At 38.1% G+C, this 20,288-nt stretch overlaps 1 protein-coding gene across 2 annotated transcripts in view; it reads left to right on the top strand.

The window, feature by feature from the left end:
- Positions 1-20,288, top strand: part of LOC124711696 (UDP-glycosyltransferase UGT5-like) — a 76,987-nt gene that overhangs the window by 10,701 nt on the left and 45,998 nt on the right. The window contains exons 1-2 of one of the 2 annotated variants that reach the window (XM_047241896.1): positions 4,871-5,606; positions 7,111-7,354. In XM_047241896.1, the coding sequence (XP_047097852.1) occupies positions 7,111-7,354 (244 nt within the window). In that variant the 5' untranslated portion in view covers positions 4,871-5,606. Of the gene's footprint in view, positions 1-4,870; positions 5,607-7,110; positions 7,355-20,288 lie in introns of those variants that run through there. The other variant, XM_047241897.1, reaches the window with a different exon arrangement.

The following is a 20,288-nucleotide window of genomic DNA, read 5'->3' as shown; positions in this document are numbered from 1 at the left end:
GGACAGGGCGTGAGTCATGCATGGGTAGTTCAACAGTGACTAGAATGTATGAAAATCCGTTCGATGTTCTGAAAAGAGGTCCCAAGAGATCAACAGCAGCAAATTCTTTTAATTTAGAAGGAATGATAGGAAACAACAGAGCACTACGTGAGATGGTAGATGGTTTAGCCTATTGACAAAGTTTACAAATAGACAAGACCCTCCGAATTCTCTTTTCCATATTGTTAAAATAGCAAATCGTTTAAAGGACTGTTGTAAGAGCTTACTGCAGGTTCAATAATGCCCTCGTCAAGCATAGATTGTATTTCTGTTCTAACACGGTCCCTATAATGTGCCGGAATTACGTATGGTCTAACACAAATATTAGTATGCTCATAAACATGAAACTGGTATTGAATACCTTCATTGTTCCTGTTTTGTGGAATGTGCTTGTAAAATGTCAAAAAGGTCCTGCCTATCAATGTCATTACAGTTCTCAATTGTTTGAATTTTATTCTGAATTAAGTCATTAGTATCAAATACGTCGTTGATATCATCCCCGTCAATACTTGCACAGTGATTGATCGTTAGTGTCATGTTCCGCTGAAAATTCCGAACTGTTGTCTAACAAGAGGTAAAGCCGATTAATTTCCTCGTCATGGTTTCAGAGCCAATCCTCAAATTTCAAAGCTATTGACTTACCTTCTTTCTCTAAACTTATTTCAGCATTGTGAAAGTTTAAGATTGCTTTGTATTCATTCAAAAAGTCTACTCCCAATATAATTTCCGTCCACAATAATGGAACAATAAGAAAGTTCATAGAGAAAATGTGGTTTTGACAAAAGAATTCTAAGTTGGTTTGTTGGCGTACATTTACGCTTCTTCCAAAAACTGCACCTTGTAGTTTAATCTTATGTAAGGGAAGCGTGGGGCAATCGTTCGATTTGTTGCATTTGCTAAAAGCTGTTTCATTAGTTACTGAAATGGGACTGCCAGACTCAAGTACTGCTGTAAATTTTACATCACTTACTGTAATGTGAATTACGGGATTTGCAGTGTTGTTCTGTCTTACGTCGTGTTTCTGGAGTAAGATGTCCCTAATGTCTTCCATTTTTACGTAATTAATAGCCACGGCAGCTACATGGTCAGCTTCATAAGTACGTCTTGTCGCTGCCAACGGTGTGTCATTGTCTACGGTCTCTTTGTTGTTGCACATCGTTATTGGGATTTGGAGACCTAAGTTCTACAAATTCACCTTGTCGAGAGGGCCCTGCCCTGTTTGAATCCCGCCAGTTCTGATGCAATTCAGGTCTGTCGTTATGACTATATCAACTGTCGCCATGTCGGTAGTTCCTGTAGTTTCTGTCTTGTCGGTTAAGTGATGGAGAATATCTCCCTGAATCGTAACTGTGTGGTGGACAGTTGCGTCTGAAGTTATTCTGTCTCCCTTGATAATAATTATTTTGGTTGACATATTGTCTGTTTCTCTAATTGTCTCTGTCATAGTCATTACCACGGAGAGGTGATCTTTCCCTGTAATTATTATTACTCTGCCAACGGTTGTCATACGGGTGGTGTCTGTTTTGAGCACGATTTGCGTTTTAAGAATAGCCTTGTCATGTCCAGTTATTATTTCTGTCGTCAAGCAGTTTTGACGGATGTGACCTGTAATTGTTGTTCTCCTGCTTTCGCGTCCCGCTATTGTCAGTGACGATTTCCAATTCTTGTAAGAGCCCCTGAAAAGCTTCAATGTCGTCTTTGCAACGTCCTACCATAGCATCATTATGATGCTATGTTTTACTCGATTTTGAGTAGCTTCAGACCAATATGCTGAGATGAAGGCATGATAAAATTCTCCTTCACTGTGACAGTCGCGAATGACCGATCGCACTCTTACAGTTGGTTTATTCTCTAAGTAGGCACTCATAAATTCTAATCTGTGCTCTAATAACCAGTTGGGAGGAAAAAAAATGAGAGAATTGATGAAGCCACGCTTGTGGATGAATGTCGTTGCTGGAATTGTTAAATGTTTTGAATTTACGTGTAGTAATGAAAAGCTTATAGTCAAAATCATCGTGACGGCGAGTCGAATGTCGGTCATTGTTACGTCGTGTTGGCGGTTCCATCTCAAAATTCAGTGCACCTTGCCAATTTCTTTCAAATTTTCCGAAATGCCCTGTGTTATTATTTTGTGGCTTTTCCGTATTTCTGAGTCCCTCTTCCCGTGTTGTAGCGCGAGTGTTCTCTGAAATATGTAATTCTTGTATTACTTGTGCCAACTGATCTTGTACTTCCCGGGTTTCTCTTTTATGTTGCATATTAATTTGATTCTGATTTTGTTTGAATTTCCTAATTTGTTCGTACAGTGTCAGTAAAGGCTACCGGTTTTGTGCCAGTCAGATCATCATCTACCTTCGTAGATAAATAATTTAGCTGATCCGAAAGTTCGACTACTTTTTTCGATAATGTGCTGATTTCGTCCGTGTGTTTTTGTGAACCAAGTTTCAGAGTGTCCATTTGTGTCAAAAGCGTATCTAATGTGTCCTTTAAGTTTTCCTGAGTTTTTGCACGTTGCGTAACCGAATCGGTAGATGCAACTGAGTCAATTTTAGCTTGCAAGGTGTCGTGATTTTCATGAACAATAATTTGCAGTTCTTATATGGCTGCTTCGTGATTCTGTAATGCATTTTCATGACGCGAAAAAATACATTGAAAATGCTCACAAATTTGTGTTTTCACGTCATTACAGACTTTTTGACATTTAGATTCGATGTTATGTAACTCAGTAGTAGTTAAGCCCTCGCGTGTTTGTTCAAGCGTCGTGTCTAACTTTTGAAGATTTTGTTCCATTGCGTCTAACTTTTGAAGCTGTTGTCCCATTTGTTGCATTAATTGTAATAACAATGCACCGATGTCTGAAACATGTTCATCTGTACTTTTCGGCAGTGCATCTGCACCGGCAACATTCGAATTTTGAAAAGCAGAAAATGTGTCTTGACTTGATTGAGAAACGGCTAATTACGCCAAACCTGAATCTACAGTATTAGCAAGATTGTGTCCTGTCATTTCGGATTCCTGGGGCAAGCTGTTGCCGACCGATCGATCGACAATACTACCCTGTTCACTAGCTGTTTCACTGTCTACACCATTATTTATTGCCTGGTCCATTTCCCTATGCACAATCACCAAATATTTGTTAATTCATTACACAGTGGCGCTAACACACTACTCTCGTCTTCATTGTCATTTCTCAGTTTACTTTGGAGCCTAGTATTATGTTTTTCACACGCCATAATTGTCACAATATTTCACACGATAACACAGAAAAGCATAATTTGAAAAGAAAAATAAAAAAAGACATTAAAATAGCACTGAAAATAACATCCAATTAATTGGAAGCGCGGCTGCGAAATACTTGGTGCAAATCTACATGCATGCCAGAGCTGTTACACAGTACAACAATGAAAAACTACAACTACAAAGGAAATTCTCTCTAAATTACGCGCTAGCAATAAACAATAATTACACTAATTACACGAACTACAAGAAAAAATCAAAAGATTCCAGTGAGGTATCGTCGGCTAACGTCCTCTGTGAAAAATTAAGAAATATGAAAAATTATGAATGACACTGCTGAAAAACTTCTACGTTATTTGATTTTCACTCAGCTGAGCAAAACTCAAAGTACTCTTTACTTATTCTGATCATCACTAAACTGACACACAATATTTTTAGCGCAACGCAATCTGACTTTCATTAATCCCTACAAAAGAATGGCACTGACTAACAATAACCTATACCTTTCATGAAACACTTACCTCACAAAAATCTTCGTTACTCCAACTACTGCAATACAGCGGGTGCGAATACTGCCAGCTAAATAAAAGATTCCAACTACTGAAGGCACTAACTACTGATAGGCATAGTTAGCAAATGAAAGATTTTGATAGAGAGCAAACAATGTATTTACCTTAATAGCGTTCAAAAGTCATTATATATATATATATATATATATATATATATATATATATATATATATATATATATATATATATATATATGTTAGTTTTGTGACATCCAATTAAACAAGTTTCCTTTATTCTGACGGACACACGTCCAGATCGTCCGCTCAAAACTCTGGCATCTCTCTCCCCACATCCACCACTGCTGGCGGCTCACCTCCAATTGCCCAATGCCACACACTGTTCACATCGAACTGCCCAACACTACAATAGCGACTACTTCAACAATGCCAACCAGCCACAAACTGCACACAGCAGAGTCAGTGATTTTCATACAGAGCGCTATGTTGTGTTACCAACATGAAAACCTAAACAGCCTACTTACAAACGTACTATGGCCTAATAATTCCAATGATGACAAAACTACCTAATTGGCAGTTTTTTTAATATAAAGGACAGCCTCATCTAGGAAACTAATTTATTTCGATATGTTAACTGAGCTCGTTTTCATTTTTACAGAGTTGGGCAGTTATCACATGCTCAGTAAACAGGTGAAAGACGTCTCGATAAGTGCTGAATCCTGTTTCATGAGCAGCACATAATTAATTACCTGCCGTCTACAGACAGAGGCCCTTTGGTGACACGGTGTGTCCCGTGTCCCAGTAGCACTTTATACTGTTTATCGAAAGGATCGCGAATAGCTCACTGTTTAAAATTCTCAGTATAATCATCATTGTACACAGTCGTTCCCTCCTGAGCAGATCTGCAATCCTGGAGAAATGTCTCACAGTTTTGAATATTCTAGAGGTTAAAATTTTCTCTCACTGAACCTGTTTTTCTTTTTTAAAAAAATGTATTCGCTAGAAATTCTCGCTATTGTACATGTGATAATTTAATTCGTCAGATCGTAGGGAACTAAAAACCTCACCATTATTCATCGTGTTAACCTGAAATCTCGCCACCAGCAAAGTGTGGGCACTTTACTTCACTGATAGTGTGTTCCAAACTGAAATTGGCTGGTAACATACATCGGGTAACTCGCAAAGTTTGGCTGAAGATATGAAAATTTTGTGAATACCTAATGCCACTATCCTTTCTTCGTTCGAAAAACAGGTGGTTGAGATCTGAAAGCGTTAACACTGTGCACATTTGAAATGCGTGACAGAGAATTTGTGTCTTCGTCTGATACCTTTGTTAAACTTGAACGACTGTACGACTAATTGAAAAGCAAGATATCGTATGAACTGTTCATCCTTTTAGTGAGAAAGATCACGATGCAAGCAAACTAACCCTGCACATGGTAAAACTTTTACAACCACGCAACGGACAAAGCAGGTTGGAGCCGCACGCAGCCAGCGCTCGGCCAGTGTCTGGCAACGAGACCTGGCGCGCCTTATCAGCGGCTGCAGACGTAAAATCCTCACATGTCGTTCAGCTGCCGCAGTTTCCAAAGACGCCTGACGTTCCCCAGCTCTGGCGCGCCTACGCCCCACTGCGCGGTCTCGAGCGGGCGGCGGCTTCTGGCCCAGTGGCGGTGACGTCAGCGGGTCGAGGCCGCCGGAAGAAACCCGTACAGCCGGGCCCTCAGCGCTCGCTCTCTGTCCCTGCCCCGCCAGTGTGCTGCATCCGCGCTACACAGCCGGCTGTCGAGGCGTGCGGGCAACGGAGAGTAGCGGGCAGCTGCCGGCCGTCGCTTAACCCACTGACTGTCACACATGAGCGAACGGAAACATCGGGCAAACGTTTGTCAAATGTTTTGTCTAAAAATAAGAACTAAAAGATGTTAGACAAACATTTCACGTGCCTCATTTCCTGTACATGATTTCGAGCGTCATTCAAATGTTTCTCTACTCTATTTCTTACTTTTATTGCGCTGATTACTGGAGACGTTATTTTCCTGGCATCTTCAGGTGCTTACTGTGTGCTCAGAACTGAAAAGTGCGACGTGCCGATGTAGACGGGCGTACTGCAACACACTTCCACAAAGCTTCTCTGGACATCAGAAGAAAAAAAAAAGGAAAGAAAAAAAAGCCTTCGTAAAATTAAATGAAACAGCAAGTTTACTGTTACATTGGTTAATGTATTACCCCCATGTATTACCCCAACCTTTAGGCAGCTAATATATGCAACATGTAATCTTAAGAGTCCTTGCCATGTAAATGTTTCCTCTCATACAATCACTCTTTCCTCTCTCACTCTCTCTCTCTCTCTCTCTCTCTCTCTCCCTCCTTCCCTCTGTCACAGACACACACTTTCTCTCTCTCTTCCTCTCCTTCTGCCTCCAGCCCCTCACATTTGTTTATTAATCCCAATCAAAGAGTGTCGTCTATGTATGATTTCACTGCTGTAGCCAATATGATCATTGTAATTCAAGTCTGCAACATTTCACCTAATTGTTATTAACAAGTATGAAGTTTAAGCCACTTTAACATTTCACCTGACTGTATAAACGAGTACGAATGTCAAAATTGGATTTATATACCACCTGATGTACACACACATATATTCGACACCTCAAAACGAACACCTCTAAATCCTTTAAACAATTATTCTGTAACAATGTTTTTACGATGTATATTCTTTGCACTCTGCGATTGTGTCTTTTCTTCTGCTATACGAACCTTGCACCCAGCTGATTCCAGACGCCATATTTGTTTACAAATGTGGCAGTATACATGTGATGTGTTACGACAGCAAAAGGAGCCTGTGACCACTGGAGGTACTCTAGTTTACATATTAAATGTTTACCATTAGATATTAGTTTAATTTTTTGTCACAAGTGATCCTAAACCATATTCTGAAATAGTATCTTGTTTTTCCACTAGGCAGTGCCACAAGTTCCTCCAAAAATCGTAACACAACACACACACAAACGTAATACTAACTAATGTAAATCCACCTGATGATGGAGGTTTAAACTTTCGACACGAGTCATGGAAATAAATAAAACGGTGACTGGTAACAGTAAACTTGTTGTTTCACTTAATGTCAGTAACAGTCACGGTTAAGCCTAACCTAAAAATGTTCGCATTTAAAGCCGTCGTAAAAGTTGAATGACGCAACTGGCAGGATGAGATAAATCGCTGGATTAGAAAAGAAAATCAGCAGTATCTCGGGTTGGTCCGTCCTGGAACTAGCCAGCTCACTGAAGTCTGGTGTGAAATTCCAGATGGTGCCCGCGTGGTCGCTGTGCGTTTTTCTGTGTCTGGTGGTGCTGCCGGGTCAACTGGAAGCGGCCCAGGTGTTGGGGCTGTTCCAGTCGGTCGGCCGCAGCCAGTGGGGACTGGCCGAGACCTATCTGAGGACTCTGGAGCAGCGGGGCCATCACGTCACCACCGTCACCACCTTTCCCTCCAGCCGGACGGACGGCAACTGGACGGAGATACTCGTAGCCAACCCTTACACTGCTGCAGGTAAGCCACACTGCTGGACATAGAATGCTGGTTTCCCTAGAGCAGGCATCTCCTAACACCACCAAGTCGGCCTGCGGTGACGGGTGAGTCATGCACGGTGTCCCATACGCCATAATTTCCTTTACTACAGTACAACCTTATTTACCGTGCACCTCCCATAGCAAGGGATACGCGCAATGAATGAAAGAAAATGCAGGAAATTGATTCGCCTAACGAACGATATTTCGCATAAATACTCTGTTTTGCATAATTTTTGCAGTCTTTCATAATCATTCCGAAAATCACCTGGATCGTTCACTGTGGCCGCTATTAATCAACACCAAGTCACACGTTTTCCTACAAGCTACAGCTCTGTAATGTACAAACTCCGACAATGGTGTATTCAGTCAGCTGTACTGATAGCAGTGCACCACGTGTTCTAGTTGTTGCCACCCCTGCTCCACCTTCCGCGACAGTGTTATAAATACTCTGTGACGATGTTGCCAGATCTTTTCTTCATCACTGTGTGGTAACCCTTTTCCTTGCAATGTCTGTTTATGAATTGCAATTCTAATTTCCCATTGTTAACTAACACGAATTTACTAAAGATGGTCATAAGGCAGTAGCTAGGCAAGCTAGAAACTTAATAAACTACAATCCCAACTTTTCTGACAAATTTTGAAGCAGGGACATAAATATATGTTTTTAGATAAGTTCCGTCTAAAATGGAGTGTACTGTACTACAAATAAAAACTGCAATACTATATAATAAATCTGCTAAAGCACCCATTTTTTAAACTGAATACATTGACCTGTTTTACATATATTCTTATGTAAAACAGTGTTTCACTTCACTAGTGTTAATCATTACTAAGTTTCAGGAAAAACATCAAGTCATCAAATGAAGTACAGTGTAAAATTTACAATGTAAATAAATAAAACTAAAAGCATTCAATAATCAGCTGACATTCAAAACCGAGAATATTTTATTCAGACCTGCCACAACAAATTCATCAAGACACTTTTAACATTATAACAAATCTTGATGAAAAAAATAACAAGCATGCATAAAAATCTTACATCTGCTTCAGAGGGATGTAATACACCGGAAAATATAGTATATGATAGACAGATAATTCAATTTACGTTTATGGCTGGAGATGAACAAAAAATATACAATTTTGAATATGATTTCAGCCTTAAGAGAATTATTATTGTTGGTAAGAATATAATCAGGGATTGGAATTCGACGATTTTTATTTTACAGTAAGTGTATCTGATAAACTATATGAAATAAATAATAATAATCAATCAATCATTGTACAAAAATCAAATTTTCTAACTGTAAGATTCAAGGATAAAGTAAAAACTGTGCCAGTTGATGTAAAGTTAATTGTATTTGGTGAAATAATTAAAATGTTAGTAAACATTTATCCTACATAAATGGAAACCCATATCTACTCACTGAACTGAAAAAAGTTTGCTGAAACACATAACCCTCACAGAGTAACAACTGAAAATGGAAGACAAAGAATTGAGGGTCTTTGTACAGTATGAAAAACTAAAAATAGTAAATTCATTGAAAGAAATTAATATTTATGAAGAAATTATGCATGAATTACGTAAACCAATGAGGAAAATTTTAAACAAAGTGATGTAATTTCTTTTGGAATGGATGATCTATGGCAAGTTGATTTAGTTGAAATGGACTCAGGTAATCTGAAAATAATTTCAAAAATAAAGAAAGGATATAAACATTTATTAACTGTAGTAGATATTTGTTCAAAATTTGGGATATTTCAGTTAAAGATAAAAAGGTAAACATGCAGTTTATTCTTTTATCAAAAATGTTTAGAGAAGGCCACAATCCAAAAAATTTAGAAATAGATAATGGTAAAAAATTTTATAATAAAGATGTTCAAGAATTGATGAAAAGTATAATATTAATCATTACTCAACTTTTACCAAATTAAAAGCATCTGTCGTTAAAATGTTTAACAGAGCATTGGAAGATAAGACTTGGAAATAATTTCTCTTCAAGGATGACATGAGTTGATTTAGTCTCGAAATTAGCTGACAAACACAAAACATTCAATTTTAAAATGAAACCAACAGCAGTTAATGAAAGAAATTACAAACCAACTGTTGTTATAGCTAAAGATAGAAATAAATTTAAAAAAGGAACTGAAGTTAGAATCAGTAAACATAAGGGACATTTTGAAAAAGGAAATGCAGCCAATTGAACAACAGAAATTTTTGAAGTCCAAGATGTTATTCATTTTGGGGACAGCAAAAGCAGTCTTCAGACTGTGTCTTATACAACCGCATATAAATTGAAAGATTTAAATTGTGAAGAAGTAAAAGAAAATTTTTATGAGTGTGAATAATAGGAAAAACCTATCCTGATGTATACCTTCTTAAAAAGTTCTTAAAAGGAAAGATAGTAAAGTATATGTTAAAAGGTTAGTATTTGATGATACATATAACAGTTTGGTAAATAAAGAAGCAGTCTTTGGACTGCTTTAGCTGTCGCAATATAATATTATCATATAAAAAATTTATATATAACTGGAAGCCTTTATTGAAACTTTAAATCAGATTGATACTAATTATAATATTCGTTTTGTTAAGTGTTTTATTAAAGAAGATAAGCTGCAACTAAATCAGTCCTTGGGCTACATCCAAGTATATTTTGATATTCAGATAAAAGTTAGCAAAAATGATTCAATGTCAGAACCCTTCGAGGATTTTAAATTTGAGTTGGTCGAATCAAATATTGGATTTGGTGACTTTTACTTATTAAATGTACATAAGAATAGTTATGAATGTTATATAAAATTTAATTACAAAAAAGTAATTGAAAACTTACTTTTTTGAGAAATAATTAATTTGCATATTTGAAAACCCTTGTTCTTCTTATTTTCATCATCTTCATCAGCTACCTAAATTTAAAAATATCTTCTAAAATTTATATATATATAAATTTACCAAACACTTCCAATGAGAAAATTGTCTCTCCATTTTTTTCTCTCTGTATGTTATCCAGATGACAATGAAAATATAGTATCTAAATTCATAACTCAGTTCACTGACATGAATTATTTGTAGAATCTTAATGCAGAAGAAATTCGTATTGTTTATGAATACTTAAAAAAGCAATTGTAAGTTATTTACTGTGGTATTTAAAATGATATTACTTCAGTCTCATGAAGACTAATTATATCAATTATCAGTTGTTCTAAGTGTATTCATCCAAATATTGAAATAACTGATGACAGACAATCCTCAAATTTTCTTTCATTCTTTCATATAAATTTATTAAGTTAGGATCATATGCAAGTCTTAACATTTCTTCACAATCTGGATATCTCTCTATAATTCCACATAATCGTGTTTGTAAATTTCATCTTTGGATTCTAGTGACATAATAATCGTATTCAGATTCATCATAAATTAATTTTACAAGAACAAACATATGTCTCAAAATTAATATCTTATGTAACTACATATGGTTGTAGTTCTCTGATTATTTAGTATTTCTCATGAAGTTTTGAGATTCTTCTCTTCTTTTCTTCAGAACACACATAGCCATTTCTTGACCAATTTGTAAATCTTCAATTTGTTGTTCTAAATTTTCAGTTGTTGAATGCAGTTTGTATTGACCATGTTTTCTAACTTCCTTAGTTACCAATTTAGTAAACATTTCAGCAAGAGGCAAATTTGATTTAAATATCAACTTTTATAGTCAAGATTTGTTGATGAATATAGTTAATTTTTCATTATGATTTGACCCAGTAATTTGTTGATTCTAGATATATATTCATATTTTAGTTTATCATCGATATGTATACGGCTTCGAATTGCATCATCAGTATATTTATGCTCCAGTAACTCTGTAACATATTTAGCTTTACCACAGATTACTCTCTTTATCGTTTATAACAAAAACGTCTTTATTCTTATAAACAATCCTGTTTTATTCTGAATAAATTCAAATAAATTGTTGCAGTCTGAAGTCTTAAGTCATGTAATGATATATGTTTCTGAATTAGATATCAATGGAATTGCTACCATTTATTAAAAATAATTTTATTAGTTTTTTAATTTTTAATAAATTTAGGTTTTCCCCATCTTATTTCAGTATCATAATATTCGATTGCTGACTTTTGTTTAAATTATTTGATGTTTTTTGTATGTTATCAAATATTTGATGCATTGAAAATTGATATTATTACACGTAGGTAAATATTTACACCCTTGAAAAAATAAATACTATATAAAATTTCATCTGCTTTGTATTTCCAGGGTTCTCCATCTAAGAACTTTGAATATCAATAATGGATAAAGTTTAAGATATGCAGGAGAGGAGAAAATCCTTTCTGAAATTCCATAATGAATAAAGTTCAAATTTTCGCAGCAACAATTGGATTCCTCTGTAAAATAATAAAATACCATTTGTTTAAATTTTTCAGAGGTGCTGCTCTGCACCTCTGGTTTTAGTATCCTTTAATTTTCAGAGAGTGGGACACCACTTGCTGAAAATATAAACCGAATTTGCCATACGTAGATTTATTATATCATTAATCAATTGCTCCTGAGTGTAATCATTTAAAATATTAAAATAATTATGAAAACAAGTAATTCTTAAAACTTCATTCATTCATTGATATAAATTTACTGAAGTGGAATTGGAATGAAGTAATAACATTTCTTTACAATTTGGATGTCTATCTTCGATCCTATATAACTGTTTTCATAAAATTTTTCTCTGAGCTATGATAACGTAGTAAGCGTACTCGCAATCATTGTCAAATAATTTCAAAAAACGAAAGTCTGTCTCAAATTTTCACTAACTGTTTGAGGGACAACATGAGGTAATAACTTATTTATATCTTCATTTAGTTCATATATTATCTATGAAGCAATATGAACTGTTTATCTTAAATTTTCTATTCGTTCCCCATATATTCTATTGCATTCTTCATTTTTAATTATTTTGTCTGGTTGGTCTATGCAATAATTTTTATGATTTATCTTATCTTTATAAAAAGATATTACTTCTTTTTTATTTTTACAGTCTCCATATTTTCTAATTCTTCTTCATAAGCCCAATCTTGAAAATTTTCTGGTAAGAGCATTTTAGATCTCATAACTAATGAATATAGACCTGGTTCATTGATTTTTTTTATTTTGTAAATATTTAGATGGTCCTGTCGTAGGACTAAGAACACTTTCAAATGATTTACAATATTTTGTTTACATGGTCTTGAATTGCTTTCCTTTGTCGAACATATCCTAAAAATCAGTAACTTGATTTTTGTAATATCTTGAATTAGTCTTTTTATCAATAATCATACACACTTGATTAATATTATAAGTAAGCTTGTTGATTAGATCTATAATTCACTACATTCCAGGGGAAAAAATTTTATTAGACTTTTAATTTTTTAATTTAAAAATTAATGAATACAATCCCAGTTCATTAATGAAATTGATATCTGCATGTAACTGTAGCTGTTGGCTTAGTAATCATTACAATCTTTTTAAATCTGTTTAAAAGTTTCAGACGGGAAATTTTTCCTCTCTGGTATTACATATGGAAAACTTAAACTGTCATTTGCAATTAATGCATTTCTTTGTTCAAAGACTGGATTAATTTTTAAGAGGAAAATGATACTTTTTTGAATTCTATTTTTTTATTGATCTAATAAAAATTATTTCTACGAAGTGGTGAGCTTAAATAGTCTGAAAGTCAGTGAACTGAAAGCTAGAGCAAAAGAATTAGGACTTAAAGGGTATGTTAAACTTAGGAAACAACAATTTATTGATCAGCTCCTTGAGATTAGTTCATCTTCAGTGCATGATCTCATTAATAATCATAATCTTAATGAAGAAATGAATAATAATATTAGCAAGTCATTGCAATGAAGTGGATGAATTAAAAACAATTATATGACTTGTATTTAACAAATGAAACATATGGTGAAATAGTGTTGATTATATTAAAAAGAAAAATCCAATTAGTGAATTTGAATAGAAAGAATTAATTTCGAGATGTTATAATACAGCCAAAAAATTTATAAGAGAATTTCAAGATAAACTGAATTGGAATCACATATCAAGGTGTCAAAAATTATCTGAAGATTTTATTAGAGATTTTCAGGATAAAATACATTTCAAAGAAATGCCATGTAATCTAATATTATCTAAATGTTTTATGAGAGAATTTCAAGATAAATTAGATTCAGAAAATACATCAGGGGAACAAGAATTGTCTGAAGAAATATATAATGGAATTTAAAGATAAAGTTAGTTGCGAAATAATTTTAAAATATCAGGAACTTTCTGAATCTTTTATACAAAAAATAATCAAACCTTATGAAATACTGATGGAACAATCAAAAAATTTGAATGTCCTAAATCCTTAAGTAATGAAAATGATCAATTTATAAAAACTATGTAGCAGCACTACCGTTTGGGATAGGAAAAGTCAGTTTTGGTGCAATATTTTGGAGTGCACAAATTACAGCCAGGCGTGGGCCTGTTGACAGTAAGTTATGCTACCAGTGGTTGCAAAGTAGACTGGAGGCCATAGGGCCATAGACCTGCTGAAAAGAGTAAATGCAGCCACCTGCAAGGTGCTAGTTACAGGCAGAAGAGGCCCACTGGCCTACCTAGGTGTTACGAGTACGTGACTCAGAGCAGTGCGTTAGCAAAACAGGTGCACAGCCATGTATAAATAGGTGTGGGTTTCTAACGAGATTCATTCACGTGTGGCAGCTCTCCTGGATGGCAGGACATGTCACACCACCAGCTACATGCAGCAGCAGATGGGGCACTAACATTCCAGTCCATGGCAGCTCACTGTTGGACCCTCTAAGGCCAACACAATGTCAGTAGCCAGCCAGCTAGTGGAGGGCCACTGTTCGGCTTGCTACTGCGAGTAGTCGTCTTGGCTCCCAACACATGCTGGAGGCATCCTGGGGCGATGGCTGCAGATTTGGACGCCGGATCGTGGGCACTTGTGGTCGCCGCGATCTCAGCCATGCCGGTAATAAGGACACAGCTGGCCACCTGCTGCTCACACCATGTGGCGCTGAGTCAGCACGGACGCCAATCGCTGAGTCGAATGCCGGCACCCTGACAACACCACAACCATGCTGGCATACAAGTCTGATACACAGCAGTGTGTTGCACTGGGTCGCTGGAGCGGTGGCCTCAGCATTGCAGGACCCTGTGACGCAGACCGAGGTGAACGGGGCACTGTAGTGGAAACAAATAAATCATTTGGAAAGCTTGGACGAGTCTTAATACAGTGCTTTCTACCTCTCTCCACTTCATTTGGTGTCAGAATAGCGGATTTCATCTGCCCAGTAAGACGTTTGAGCCCACCGCCTGCATTACAGTCACAAGATGTGGTGAGTTTTGACCAGTTTTCTTTTGAGTGTTGGACGTTTTCTTTCTTGTTTGTGTTTTGAGTATTTACTGGCAGGAGCCACATTTTAGATGTTTTGTGTAGGCACATTAATTTTTTTTTGCCAGAATAAGTGTTAGTGCATTTGGGGCAGTAAGAGTTATTATTATTTTGTGGCATTTAATTACTTTTGTATTGGTTTGAGTATGATGTTACCATGTTGATACTGAGGTGTAGGGAGTTGGGTTATTCGTGTACTTAAATGGTTTGTTCCGGGACTAAGTGGGAATGATAGCAAAACAATGGCAGAGTCAGGGATGTGAGGTGTGTCGGAACCAGAAGCGGTACGGATTTTGTTGGAAAAATTGGCAAAATTGACAGCAGACAACACGCAGTTGAGAAATGAATAAACATCTATGAATGAGCGGGAAACCGCATCTGATCGGTCGTTGTTGCCTAGTGTGCAGGAAACAGCTGCTGCGAGTTTGATTATTCCGTTTTCTGTTAAGGCATCTGAGGATATGCGTTCGTTTGTGGAGGATTGGAGGTTTCAGTGGTGATGAATGGTTGGTCTGATGAGCAGTTGTTACTCGTAAATATAGCCAAGATTTGATTAACAGGTGAAGCGGAAACATATATAAGGTGTTCTGAGGCCTTAAGGAAGGCAGGACAAAAAATGGCTCTGAGCACTATGGGTCTTAACTGCTGAGGTCATCAGTTCAAATGGCTCTGAGCACTATGGGACTTGACGTCTGTGGTCATCAGTCCCCTAGAACTTAGAACCAATTAAACCTAACTAACCTAAGGACATCACACACATCCATGCCCGAGGCAGGATTCGAACCTGCGACCGTAGCGGTCGCGTGGTTCCAGACTGTAGCGCCTAGAACATCTCGGCCACTGAAGCCGGATGAAGGCAGGGCAGTTTAAGCAGTTATAGGAAGGGTTTTTACAAAGGTACAAACAACAGAATAACGCTCGGTACTTTAAGGAGGTTTAAGTACAATGTGAAAGAGACAGGGGGAGACGATGGAGAAATTTGAGGACAGGATAAGGGAAATTAATGAGTATACTTACGAGTTGGGTCAGAGTGATGAAGCGAATAGTGTTCTCTTGCAGGAGGCCGAACAAAGGGCACTTGATGTAATTTTGAGAAGGTTACCGCCGCATATGTCACGGAAAGTGGGTGAAGGAACTGTGGAAGAATTGTATTCGGCCATTCAGCTGGCAATTCAATGTGAGGATTGGATTGGTTGGGGGGAAGAGACCAAACAGCGAGGTTATCGGTCTCATCGGATTAGGGAAGGAAGTCGGCCGTGCCCTGTCAAAGGAACCATCCCGGCATTTGCCTGGAGCGATTTATGGAAATCACGGAAAACCTAAATCAGGATGGCCGGACGCGGGATTGAACCGTCGTCCTCCCGAATGCGAGTCCACTGTGCTGCTAACCACTGCGCCACCTCACTCGGTTTCAATGTGAGGAAATAGATGTGGCAACAGGGGTACGTGTAAGGCAAACAGTGATTAGAACGGGTTTGAAATGTTTTAAGTGTGGTCGTATGGGACATGTGCAAAGTCAATGTACCCAGTCACCGAGGAATAAAGGAAGGGGTGGAAATCGACAGTGGGGAGGAGGGAGAAGTGAAGATAGGAGAGAGTGGACAAGCATTAAACGGCAGAGGCGTTCCAAGACCCACCTAATGGAGCTCCCGTTTAATTTCAATGCTACGAATACATATGGAGAGGTGGAATGTTCAGTGGCAGGATCTGTAGGAACTAAAAAGTTTAAGATTTTGTTGGACACAGGGGCGCAAGTGTCAGTGGCTACTAGGAATATAATGGGACAAAGGAAGCTAGACCCACCACGTTATAGGTTGCGTGGAGTGGGGAATAAGGAAGTCACACCTTTGGGGTCGGAGACAACTGACTTTCGAATAGAGAAAGTCCGATTTAATGCATGCCTGGAGGTAGTACCTTGGGTAAGCGAGGGCTACGACATGATTCTAGGAGTAGATTTCTTGCATCAACACCATGCCAAAATTGACCTTGGACAACGAATTGTGGAACTTGGTGGAATCTTATCTCAGCTAGGGGAAACTGTTGTCAATGCAGAGCTGTCGCGAGGTGCGTTCAACGTAATGAACAAACCAATTGAACCGCGTACATTAGCATTAAGGCCTAATTCGCATGTGTGTGTGTTTAGTGGCACCAGGAAGTCACTTTGGTTAAGTGTGGAGTCAAATCAACCTGTGGTTACAGTATGTGTTATTGAACCATTGCAGGATAATGAAGTTTTGGGTCCATTGGGTTGTTTTGTGAAACGTAGTGTTGTACATGTACAGGAGGGGAACAACGGGCGAGTAGTTCCCGTGAACGTGGATAACTTTAACGCTGTAGACGCGAATTTGTGGAAAGGAGTTTTAGTAGCAAATTTGGATGTGCCAGATGATAAAGACTCGTGTTCGAGATGTAGGTGAAGCGATCAACCACTAACTGCCAATAGAACTGCATTAGGGCACAAAATTAAGCATTTGAAAGGAGGAGAAAGAGAGCATATGGAAGAATTATTGTGGGAATTTAAGGATTTGTTTTTTCCACAAGGGCCGTTACCAGCAACTCCATTAGTTCGACATAGGATACCAACAGGAAATGAAACACCTGTTTACCGTAAACCATACAGAATACCGAGGTATTTGCAGCCGATTGTGGAGGATTTCATTGACCAGCAGCTTCCAGACGGTATTACAGAACATAGTAATAGTTGCTGGGGAGTGGGCATTGCCGTTGCGTCTAAAAAATCTGCGGATGGAACTAAGAAATACAGGTTCTGTTGTGACTACCGATAACTCAGTTATAAGACAGTAACGAACGCATACACCATTCCAAACATATCGGAGACTTTGGATCACTTAGGACTGTGCCAGTGCTCTTCTACGATGGATTTGACAAGTGGTTATCATCAGTTAGAGTGGCTCCAGAGGATCGTCCAAAAACTGCTTTCTCTACACCTGGAGCCTATTACCAGTACATTAGAATGCCATTCGGTTTGAAAACCGCTCCGGCAACCTTTCAGAGGTTGCTAGACAGTGTCTTGAGGGGTCTGAAACCACGGCAGTGTCTAGTCTATTTGGATGACATTATAGTGTTTTCAAGTAGTATGGAGCAACGCATAGACAGCAGTTACGGGAAGTCTTTACGAGGTTAAGAGCAGCTCGTTTGACGTTGAGCCTGGAGAAGTGTCATTTTGCGTGAGAAGAAGTAAAATATTTGGGTCATACTATCAGTAAGGACGGAGTGCGAACAGATCCGAGGTTGGTATAGGCTGTAAGGGATTTTCTGGAACCGAAAACAGTTAAGGAAGTACAGTCATTCACCGGAATTTGCAATTTCTATCGAAAGTTCGTGAAGTGTTTTGTAGATTTAGAATAGCCGTTGACACGATTTTTACGGAAGGGTGTGAAATTGGAGTGGACAAAAGAGTGTAAGAAAGCGTTTGACAAACTGAAAGAAGTGTTAACATAAATTCCGAGTCTTGTGTTTCCAGATTTTGGAAAGGAGTTTATACTAGCATGCGATGCATAGAATCAAGCATTAGGGGTGTGTTATTAATCAGGAAATCGATGGAAAATGACATCCTGAAGCCTATGCGTCTATGCAGTTGAATCCAGCAGAGACGAATTACTCAGCAACTGAGAGGGAGATGCTTAGCGTAATCTATGGAATCACATATTTTAAATGTTATTTACATGGGAGAAGATTTCGGCTAGTGACAGATAATGCTGCATTGAAGTGGTTGTTGGGGTTGAAGGATCCATCCACTAGACTCGCTAGATGGGCTGTGAGGCTTAGTGAATTCGACTACGAGGTGGTGCACAAGCCTGAGAAGAAGCACTAATTAGGGAGGTGGAAAATTTAGAAGTCCTAGGTTATGACCTAGCAGTATGGTAAGAATTACAGGATGCAGACAACGATTGTAAAATGTATTGGACACAGCCACATTTTAATATGTGCAACGGTCTTCTGTGCGGGGAAACAAAGTTAGGGCCAAGGGTAGTAGTGTCAGGGAAATTGAGGGATAAGGCTTTAAAGGAAGCACATGATCACTTGTTATCTGTTCATGGAGGGTGTAGAGCGACAAAGAGCAGAGTGGCAGAGAGGTATTGGCGGAGAGGCAGGAAAGTAGATGTGGATCAGTATGTCAAGAATTGTATACCATGTGTGCAGAGAGCAGATTTGAGCCGGAGACAGATACAGCTACAACGATTGCCGGAAGCGACATGTCCATTTTCGTTGTTTGTGATCGATGTCTTAGGACTTTTCAGGTGAACTCCATCGGGGAACAGATTCGTTCTGTCAATAATAGACCATTTTTCGAGGTATGTGGAGATGGTGGCTATGCCAAATCAACAGGCGGCAATGGTAGTGCAAGCGTTAGCAAACAACTGGATTTTGAAGTTTGGTGTACTGGAGACAATAACTGCTGACCAAGGGTCCAACTGCATGTCGGATTTAATGAATAAACTGTGTAAATTGTTGAACGTAAAGAAGTTGCGGACTAGCACATTGCATCCACAGGCCAATGGAACGACAGAACAGGTACACAGAACAATCAGGAAGATGCTGAGTTTTTATGTGGATTCTCATCACTGTCTGTGGGACGAGTATCTGAAGCATTTTGTATGCACATACCATGCAATCCATACAAATACCGGTTTGTCTCCATATGAGGTAGTGTACGGGCGAAAATGCTGTCATCGTTTGATTTGGTGAGGCTACAGAAAGGAAGGACCAGTGAATCTGTACGTCAATTTGAAGGACAATTTGGGATGTTTGGAAATGGGTACAAAAGGCAAATACAAAGGCACTGGAAAGGCAGGAAGATGCAGTAAAGCATAAAGGAAGTTTACCACAGTATAGAGTGGGGTAATGGGTAATGCCGTCCAGCCCCTATACGCAAAAAGGGAAAACGAAGAATTCCCTCACAAGGTATCAAGGGCGATACCAATTTGTTGAAACCACAACCCCCATTAACGTTAAGCTTCAGCTACCAACTAGAGCAACGATAGTACACATTTGGTGGTTACAGCCATTTAAAGGATGCCCAGATGTGCTTCCATGCGTGTCACAGGAAGGAACGAGGAAGAAAGAGAGAGTGAAGAGAGGTGCTAAGCACAGAGAAAACCAGGAATATAGAGTACAGCATGAAGTACCGTATGCTTTGCGATCTAGAAAGTAGTAGACTATTTGTAGTTTTTTTTGTTTTCATGTCATGTATCATTGAGTTTGCATAGATTAATTAGGCATTGTGTTTTACATGTGTTTTCGAGTATTGTAAGCCTGCTAGGGGCAGTAGTCTTTTTGAAGATGGAGGAAGGGTGATGGTGATACCAGTCCTCATGTCACTGAAAGAGGAAGTGTAGCGTCTGACATATGTGAAGTGTTGTTGGAGGAGAAATCAAACGCAGTTCTCGAGAAATAAATGCGTCGGAGTAAGTTTTGCAGCAAAGTCGTAATAAATATGTGTTGAAACATGTCAGAGTC

The sequence above is a fragment of the Schistocerca piceifrons genome, chromosome 8 (assembly GCF_021461385.2).
Source record: "Schistocerca piceifrons isolate TAMUIC-IGC-003096 chromosome 8, iqSchPice1.1, whole genome shotgun sequence".
Lineage (NCBI taxonomy): Eukaryota > Metazoa > Arthropoda > Insecta > Orthoptera > Acrididae > Schistocerca > Schistocerca piceifrons.
Note: the sequence above shows the minus strand (reverse complement) of the source record. Positions and strands in the feature narration are given on the sequence as shown.